The sequence below is a fragment of the Salmo salar genome, chromosome ssa10 (genome assembly GCF_905237065.1).
Source record: "Salmo salar chromosome ssa10, Ssal_v3.1, whole genome shotgun sequence".
NCBI lineage: Eukaryota > Metazoa > Chordata > Actinopteri > Salmoniformes > Salmonidae > Salmo > Salmo salar.
In genome coordinates, this window is record NC_059451.1 from 113,946,794 (window position 1) to 113,956,840 (window position 10,047).

Genomic DNA, 10,047 nt, shown 5'->3' on the forward strand with positions numbered 1-10,047 from the left:
ATTTTGTAGGTTAGCATGTCATATCACTTAATCCGGCATAGCCAAAGACACGACACAATAGTCTATATTCTATCAATAGTCTATATTCTATCAATAGTCTATTCTATCAATAGTCTATATTCTATCAATAGTCTATTCTATCAATAGTCTATTCTATCAATAGTCTATATTCTATCAATAGTCTATTCTATCAATAGTCTATATTCTATCAATAGTCTATATTCTATCAATAGTCTATTCTATCAATAGTTTATATTCTATCAATAGTCTATACTCTATCAATAGTCTATACTCTATCAATAGTCTATATTCTATCAATAGTCTATTCTATCAATAGCCTAGTCTATCAGTAGTCTATTCTATCAATAGTCTATATTCTATCAATAGTCTATTCCATCAATAGTCTATTCTATCAATTTAACAAAAAGTTCAATGAACACAGACATTTTTTCCAGACCTAGAATTCTTTATTTAACTGAGTTCAGGCCTTGGAAGGAAAGGTTGTGCGCTGGGTGGGTTTGAGACTTAATAGGAGTGGTCACGGACATACTCCATGATGTCCTTCAGGGCCAGCCAGGTCTCAGAGGCAGTGGGGATGATCTGATTGGCTGGCAGGATGAAACCATAGCGACCGGTGTCCCTCAGCTCGAAGGCAAAGGAGTACTTGATGCCCAGGTCGTAGGACCAATCGATGCTGCCTCCGCTGGCTTGGTCTGGAGGGGGGAGAAATCACATATTAATGAAAGTATTGGATTGAACTACCATGCTGTGTATTCCAGTTCTGGCTGGTGGGTCGCATCTAATGACAAACCAACTTCATTGAAACACTTGGAGCCACTTATAGTATAAGTATTGAATACTTACAGATGATCTTGCAGATGCTGCCAACCTTATATGTGGTTCCATGGAGAGAGCTGAGCTTCTGGACTGCAGACCTGCCCACAGAGTCCTACCAGAAAGCAGCAGAGACAGGAGAGTCAGTGGATTAGTGTGTGTGTGTACATGTGTTTGCATGAGTGTGTGTGCGTATGTACGTGTGAGTGTGTGTGGTGTGGTATGTTACCAGTTCAGCCGCGTGGAGCGCATCATTGCAGGTGTATCCGTAGGGGTACATGAGCAGCTGGGAGTAGGCGTGGATGGAGATGAAGGACTTGAAGTTGCCGTGGTTCTTCACCAGGTTCACAACGTTCTTCACCTCTATCTCAGAGTGGGGAGACGGGCCGTGGTACGAGTCAGAGCAGGGGTTGGTACTAGCACCGGGTCCTGGAGAAATAGACACATAAAGACACATGGATGGACACAGGTTATTCTGCATACAACAAAAAGGTATGGGAAGGAAAGCTTTGTCTCCACACCATAAAGTGTTTCTCATAACATTATACTTTTCACTAACTTCATCTCTGGGAAAGGAAACTATCAGCTGTGGAAATGTATGCCACAGTCAACCTGTGATACCCACCTCCAAAGCTGGTACGGGAATGTAACATTACATGATCTATAGGTTTTCAAAATGAGGCGTGATACCCACCTCCAAAACCAGCATCCCAGTTCCTGTTGGGGTCGACACCACGGCACATGGAGCCAGGGTTCTTGGAGCGAGTCTTGCGCCACATACGGTTCTGTGAACCATGAGGACACAATACTCTAACTCAGTAAACACTATACTGGTATACCATGAGGACACAATACTCCAACTCAGTAAACATTATACTGGTATACCATGAGGACACAATACTCTAACTCAGTAAACACTATACTGGTATACCATGAGGACACAATACTCCAACTCAGTAAACACTATACTGGTATACCATGAGGACACAATACTCCAACTCAGTAAACATTATACTGGTATACCATGAGGACACAATACTCCAACTCAGTAAACACTATACTGGTATACCATGAGGACACAATACTCTAACTCAGTAAACACTATACTGGTATACCATGAGGACACAATACTCTAACTCAGTAAACACTATACTGGTATACCATGAGGACACAATACTCTAACTCAGTAAACACTATACTGGTATACCATGAGGACACAATACTCTAACTCAGTAAACACTATACTGGTATACCATAAGGACACAATACTCTAACTCAGTAAACATTATACTGGTATACCATGAGGACACAATACTCTAACTCAGTAAACACTATACTGGTATACCATGAGGACACAATATTCTTAACTCAGTAAACATTATACTGGTATACCATGAGGACTCTAACTCAGTAAACACTATACTGGTATACCATGAGGACACAATACTCTAACTCAGTAAACATTATACTGGTATACCATGAGGACACAATACTCTAACTCAGTAAACATTATACTGGTATACCATGAGGACTCTAACTCAGTAAACAGTATACTGGTATACCATGAGGACTCTAACTCAGTAAACAGTATACTGGTATACCATGAGGACTCTAACTCAGTAAACAGTATACTGGTATACCATGAAGACTCTAACTCAGTACATTTACATTTACATTTTAGTCATTTAGCAGACGCTCTTATCCAGAGCGACTTACAGTAGTGAATGCATACATTTCATAACTTTTTTCTCCGTACTGGTCCCCCGTGGTAAACATTATACTGGTATACCATGAGGACTCTAACTCAGTAAACAGTATACTGGTATACCATGAGGACTCTAACTCAGTAAACAGTATACTGGTATACCATGAGAACTCTAACTCATATATTGATTTAGAGGTAAACATTATACTGGTATACCATGAGGACTCTAACTCAGTAAACATTATACTGGTATACCATGAGGACTCTAACTCAGTAAACATTATACTGGTATACCATGAGGACTCTAACTCAGTAAACAGTATACTGGTATACCATGAGAACTCTAACTCAGTAAACATTATACTGGTATACCATGAGGACTCTAACTCAGTAAACATTATACTGGTATACCATGAGGACTCTAACTCAGTAAACATTATACTGGTATACCATGAGGACGCTAACTCAGTAAACAGTATACTGGTATACCATGAGGACTCTAACTCAGTAAACACTATACTGGTATACCATGTAGCACAACCAGGATTGTCCTCATATTACTCTACATTGAGCCAAACTGAGGTGAACAGATGAAAGGTCACACTTTACACTTAACTGTATAGCTGTAATGTAGTACAGCATTTAGGTATGTATAGGCCTATATGTTACATCTATAGGAGGTACCTACACTAGTGTGGGACTTGACGTAGCCCACAGTATAGATGCATTATAGCACTGCATATGGTACGACACCTACACTGGTGTGGCTGTGGACGTATCCATCAGGGTTGGCTAGAATCAGCAGGTAGATGTCCATGGTTTTCAGGAGGGAGGTCAGGGAAGCATCAGTACCATAGTCACTGGCAATCTGAAGAACAATAACATGTATTTGTGAGACACACACACAGTGTTGGAATGTTGTTTTTCTGTATAATGTGTTGGTGTTAATTCTGAATACAATAGCAGTCTGGTTTTTCTCTTGGAATGAGAGCAGGTGTTCTCTCACCTTGTTGGCCGTCCACACCCCAGTGGCCTGAGACACCCACTCTCTGGAGTGGATACCAGAGTCAACCCAGATGGCAGGACGCTTGTCGCCACCCGTGCTGAACTACAACAGAGGACAGATGTGTTATGGTCTTGTTTCATTCAGCTCTTAGGGAGCACTGATGCGTGCGGGTACACACACATATGCACACACATGCATGCACACATACACGCACACACACACACACACACACACACACACACACACACACACACACACACACACACACACACACAAATAAGCGCGCGCACACACACATGCACACATGCACACATACAAACATACAAGTATATAAAGTTACAGCTCTCTCTCTAAAAAAAAGACTGTATTTCCATTAACTGTACACAAACAGGTGTAAGCATCTACATACCTTCAGGACATACATGGGCCTGCCTTCATAGGAGGTTCCGATCTGTTCCTTGGTGACTAGGTTAGGGTGAGCAGCCACCAGGCCGTCCATCCAGCTGTAGATCTGGAAAGAGAAAAGCACATCAGGATAGTTTCAACATAATGTATGTTATAAGATGTTTATAGTATAGATTACATGTTACGCATCACATTATTACTGTATTTTACATCCTCAGTACAATATCAACTCTGCAATGAGAATGATGCATATGTCAAATTGATGACGGTGCAATTTGAAATCCATGCAAGTTTGAAGCTACAATATGTGAGTGAGTGGGTGTTCACGTTGTGTGTGTGTGTGTGTGTGTGTGTGTGTGTGTGTGTGTGTGTGTGTGTGTGTGTGTGTGTGTGTGCGTCCGTGTGTGTGCGTGTGTGCGTGCATGCGTGTGTGTGTGTTTGTTTGTGCAACACACCGTCTCCAGAGGGTGATAGGCTCCAAAGTTGAAGCTCTTGGAGCTGCGCTCCCTCATGTTGTTCTCCTCCATCTCTGCCTTCTCCTCATCCAGGAGTTCCTGAAACAATGACAATACCAATCAAGTTATTACTAACAGTTATTACTAACAGTTATTACTGTCAGTTATTGTAACCAACCAGTGTTGGGGAAGCTATTCTGAAAGTATAGTTTACCAAGCTACCAATTACTTCAAACTGGAAGAAGTTAAGTGACCCTTAAGAAAAATATTGTTTACTTGACTAAAGTTACTTTGAGAAAGTAGTTCACTACATTCAAACTACTTTGTGGAAAATTAGCATATCTAAATCTGAAATATCATAGACTACAAATTGCAAGAAAAGATCCCTCTGGAGTCAGATGTTAACAATGTGTAATTTAGCCTATTAAACACCAACAAGAGAGAATTGTAGTTCCAGTAGTTAGCTACACCGCTACATGGCAAAAAAGTAATTAACTACTAAAAACACTACCAATATTTCAATTTAGTTCAACTATCACCAAGCTACTGCCAAATGTAGTTAAATTACTAGTTGAACTACATTTAGATCACTACTCCCCAACACTGCAACCAACTGAGTTATGTATTACTGTGGTGCCCAAACGGTGTCACTCACTATATAAAAGTGCATTTTACATTCACTGCTATATTCCAAAACCTGGCTTTCATCATTATTAGCTACACGCTTACAAAAAAGGGTTCTTCAGTTGTCCCCCATAAGATAACCCTTTTTGGTTCCAGGTTGTCACGTCCTGACCATAGAGAGCTCGTATTTTTCTATGGAAGAGTAGGTCAGGGCGTGACTGGGGGGTTTTGTCAAGTTTATTTATTTCTATGCTTGGTTCTAGTTTCTTTTTTCTATGTTGAGGTTTTTGTCTAGTTTAAATTTTCTATGTTGTGTTCTAGGTTCTTTTTTCTATGTTGGGTTTTTGTCTAATTTACATTTTCTATGTTGTGTTCTAGGTTCTTTTTTCTAGGTTGGGGTTTTCGATATGATTCCCAATTAGAGACAGCTGGTCAACGTTGTCTCTAATTGGGGATCATATTTATGTGGTTTTTCCCACTAGTGTTTGTGGGAGATTATTTTGAGTTTATGCATGTAGCACCGCTTAATCATGGTTTGTTGTTTTTGTTTATAGGTTGTCTGCCTTGCATAGTTTCACATAGAAATAAAGATGTGGAACGATACGCACGCTTGGTCTCTTTCATACGACAGTCGTGACAGAATCTCCCACCACCAAAGGACCAAGCAGCGTGCCCAGGAGGAGCAGGGATCCTGGGCCTGGGAGAGAAGAGAGTGGAGGACATCCTGGACCTGGGAGGAGGTAATGGCAGGGGACAAGACCCTGCCATGGAAGCAGGCGGAGACAGCGAGAGAGGAACGGCGACAATACGAGGAACTAGCACGGCAACGACGGAAGCCCGAGGGGCAGCTCCAAAAAAAAATGTGGGGGGGGGGGCACACGGGGAGATTGGCGGAGTCAGGGTTGAGGCCTGAGCCAACTCCCCGTGCTTACCGTGGGGAGCGTGTGACCAGTCAGGCACCGTGTTATGCGGTGATGCGCACACTGTATCTCCAGTGCGCATTCATAGCCCGGTGCGCACTGTCCCTGCGCCCCGCATTTGCTGGGCTAAAGTGAGCATTCAGCCAGGACGGGTTGTGCCGGCTCAGTGCTCCTGGTCTCCGGTGCGTCTCCTCGGTCCAGTATATCCTGCACCGGTTCTACGCACCAGGTCTCCAGTGCGCCTCCACAGCCCAGTACAACATGTGCCTGCTCCTCGCACTCTCTCTGAAGTGCGTGTCATCAGTCTAGTACGTCCTGTGCCTGCTCCTCGCACTCGCCCTAAGGTGCGTGTCACTAGTCCAGTGCCACCTGTACCGGTCCCACGCATCAGGCCTCCAGTGCGCCTCCCCAGTTTAGTACATCCTGTACCTGCTTCTCGCACTCGCCTTGAAGTGCGTGTCACCAGTCTGGTGCCACCTGTCCCGGCTCCACGCACTAGGCCTCCAGTGCGCCTGCCCAGTCCGGTGACAGTCCCCAGTCCAGAGCTTCCGGCGACGGTCCCCAGTCCGGAGCTTCCGGTGACGGTCCCCAGTCCGGAGCCTCCTGAGACGGTCCGCAGTCCGGAGCCTCCTGAGACGGTCCGCAGTCCGGAGCCTCCTGAGACGGTCCGCAGTCTGGAGCCTCCTGAGACGGTCCGCAGTCTGGAGCCTCCTGAGACGGTCCGCAGTCTGGAGCCTCCTGAGACGGTCCGCAGTCTGGAGCCTCCTGAGACGGTCCGCAGTCCGGAGCCTCCTGAGACGGCCCGCAGTCCGGAGCCTCCAGCGACGGTCGGCAGCCCGGAGCCTTCACCGATGCTGGCGGGTTCGCAGGATGAGAGGGTTCTTTGTCCTGCACCAGAGTCGCCTCCTATGCTGGCGGGTTCGCAGGATGAGAGGGTTCTTCGTCCCGCACCAGAACCGCCTCAGATGCGGAAGGATCCGCGGGATGAGAAAGTTCTTCGTCCTGCACCAAAGCCGCCACCAACACTAGACACCCCCCCAACCCTCCCTTTTGGTTTCAGGTTTTGCGGCTGGAGTTGGAGTGGGGGAGGGTACTGTCACGTCCTGACCAGAGAGCTTGTATTTTTATATGGTAGAGTAGGTCAGGGCGTGACTGGGGGGTTTGTCTAGTTTATTTATTTCTATGTTTGGTTCTAGGTTAGAGGCAGCTGGTCATCGTTGTCTCTAATTGGGGATCATATTTAAGTGGTTTTTCCCACTAGTGTTTGTGGGAGATTATTTTGAGTTTATGCATGTAGCACCTCTTCGTCACGGTTTGTTGTTTTTGTTTATAGGTTGTCTGTCTTGCATAGTTTCACATAGAAATAAAGATGTGGAACGATACGCACGCTGTGCCTTGGTCTCTTTCATACGACAGTCATGACACAGGTAGAACCCTTCTTGGTTCCAGGTCTGTGGAATGGGTTCTACATGGAACCCAAAGGGGTTTTACCTGGAACCAAAAAGGGTTCCTTAAAGGGTTCTCCTATGGGGACAGGCGGAGAATCCTTTTAGGTTCTAGATAGCACCTTTTTTTTCTAAAAGTGTACATCTTCAAATCTGATAATCAGTATGTTATTTATCTTTAAACAAGAGAACCAGAATACAACTCTCTCAAACAGTGGATGAGCTCGTTATTATCTCTAAATGTCATTTGAATTAGTGTTTGTACTGACAAAGACCAGTCAATGGCGGTAGACCAGCAACTGTAGACAATCAAATAAGCAACAGCTGTAGACTGACAGTGAAATGCTTACTTACGAGCCCTTTCCAACAACAGCTGTAGACTGACAGTGAAATGCTTACTTACGAGCCCTTTCCAACAACAGGTGTAGACTGACAGTGAAATGCTTACTTACGAGCCCTTTCCAACAACAGCTGTAGACTGACAGTGAAATGCTTACTTACGAGCCCTTTCCAACAACAGCTGTAGACTGACAGTGAAATGCTTACTTACGAGCCCATTCCAACAACAGGTGTAGACTGACAGTGAAATGCTTACTTACGAGCCCTTTCCAACAACAGCTGTAGACTGACAGTGAAATGCTTACTTACGAGCCCTTTCCAACAATGCAGAGAGAAAGAAACAAATAGAGAAATAATAGAAAAGTAAAACATGTAATAACATGTAATAATAAAACTTAGGGGTACGAGGTAACGTAGGGGTATGAGGTAATGGAGGTAGATATGTACATATAACTTGGAATAAAGTGACAGATAATAAACATTAACAGCAACGAATGTGATGAGTCAAAAAAAGTTAGTGCAAAAAGGGTCAATGCAGATAGTCCGGATAGGGAGCTTGGCCCCAGTGATGTACTGGGCCGTACGCACTACCCTCTGTAGTGTCCTTGTGGTCGGATGCCAAGCAGTTGCCATACCAAGAGGTGATGCAGCCAGTCAAGATGCTCTCAATGGCGCAGTTGTAGAACTTATTGAGGATCTGGGGGTCCATAACACCTTTTTTCAGCCACCTGATGGAAAAGAGGCATTGTTGTGTCCTCTTCATGACTACGTTGGTGATTATGGGCCATGATAGATCCTTAATGAGGTGGACACCGAGGAACTTGAATATTAAAATATTACCTTATTCAAATAAAATGTAATTTCTCAGAACTCCCAGTAGATGGCGGAAGTGAGCTGAGCAGTGACTAGTCTCACTTGCCAGACTCATGGCCACCAATGGCTGTGGAAAGAGACTTTGCAGCACAGGAGGTTGGTGGCACCTTAATTGGGTTGAACGGGCTTGTGGTAATGATTGGATCGGAATTAGTGGAATGGTATCAAATACATCAAACACATGGTCTCCAGGTGTTTGATGCCATTCCATTTGCTCCGTTCCGGCCATTATTATGAGCCGTTCTCCCCTCAGCAGCCTCCTGGGCTTTGCAGTGACTGACCTGCAGGTTGCTGATCATGACAGAGAACTGGATGTTATGTGCACGGAGGTAGTCCTTGACAGCGTACAGGCTGGAGTAGGGCACGCGGATGTCCACAGGGACCTCAGTGTTCACAGGGTGGAGCCAAAAGTCCAGCTGGAAGAGGAGAAGGGAGTGTTAAATGACGTAGTGAATAGGGACGGACACCATGGTTAGCAGCAGGAAACATGACTGTTAATGGGTCTAAACCAAGTATATTACACTCTTGTTTGTATTATACTTACATCCCAGTATGTGTCCTGCTCCAGAGCACGCAGAAGCAGAATCTGCTCCTCAGACTCCACATTGACCCTGATGACCTGGTCTCTGTGTAGGAAGGAAGGAAGGCATGACAAAATTATATAAATCTTTCAGTTCATCAGGGAAACAATATATTTGAAGTCACATGGTGGTTATGGTGAATTGCTAGTAAACACTCAAGTTTCTCAGAGGTTAGACTAAATAATTCCATGTCATTACAAGTCATCTTTTTTTGCGATCCTGATACAAAAATGTGATGGCCCATTGATGCATTGTGTTCACTAGTGTACAACTAACTGTAGAATCTCTCGGATTTAATGTACTAATCTGCAAAGAGAAACATCATTTATGTAGGTATATTTATTTACAAAGTTTAAACAGATGAATTTACCCAATGAAGACCTTCTCACAATTGGCAGCTGCAAGCAGCGCAAAGAGTACCAGAACTTTCATCCTTCCTGTGTCCTGTCCAGTACTGCCAGCTCTCCAAGCACCTGCCTTTATACTCAGCAACAGGTGCATTGTTCCCATGACAGTATTGCTTCACAATCTACTTTTGCTTCACAATCTATGGGGTACTGCCTTTTTCCAATGAATGTGGTGCAATTCAATAGGTCTAAGCCCAAGAGCTATTTTGGGGAATGGACATGATGTCTTAGCTCTATTTATTTTTCCATAGCATGGTTGGTGGTGCCATTGGCCCCCCTCCCTCAGTACCAGCTGTAGATAGTAGCAGTCCTTCTCCCAGGCATGCCCGTGCAGGATAAGTGGGTCTACTCAGCTCAATTGAAAGGCCTCCAGAATATAGGCCTTATGGTCAAGAGGAAAGTAATAGAATAGAATGGAATATAATAAAATAAAATATACAAAAGTTCAAAGCA

The 10,047-nt window shown here is 44.2% G+C and overlaps 1 protein-coding gene across 1 annotated transcript; it reads right to left on the bottom strand.

The window, feature by feature from the left end:
- Positions 1-464: 464 nt before the first annotated feature.
- On the bottom strand, positions 465-9,627 carry cbpa2 (Carboxypeptidase A2). The gene is made up of 11 exons (NM_001140879.1): positions 9,558-9,627; positions 9,151-9,232; positions 8,888-9,022; positions 4,406-4,504; positions 3,955-4,056; positions 3,546-3,647; positions 3,297-3,407; positions 1,529-1,619; positions 1,064-1,263; positions 865-949; positions 465-713 (listed from the first exon to the last, which is right to left on the bottom strand). Exons 1-11 carry the CDS (start codon positions 9,617-9,619, stop codon positions 526-528), a joined length of 1,257 nt encoding a protein of 418 aa, NP_001134351.1. The 5' UTR covers positions 9,620-9,627; the 3' UTR covers positions 465-525.
- Positions 9,628-10,047: the final 420 nt, after the last annotated feature.

Bases quoted from the DNA above. Each gene is read 5' to 3' on its own strand.
- cbpa2 (NM_001140879.1), bottom strand. From the start codon at position 9,619: ATGAAAGTTCTGGTACTCTTTGCGCTGCTTGCAGCTGCCAATTGTGAG. The intron at 9,023-9,150 runs GTAAGTATAATA...CTCCTCTTCCAG, and splicing joins AGCAGGACACATACTGGGAT to CTGGACTTTTGGCTCCACCC. The intron at 3,648-3,954 runs GTATGTAGATGC...CCTCTGTTGTAG, and splicing joins GGCCCATGTATGTCCTGAAG to TTCAGCACGGGTGGCGACAA.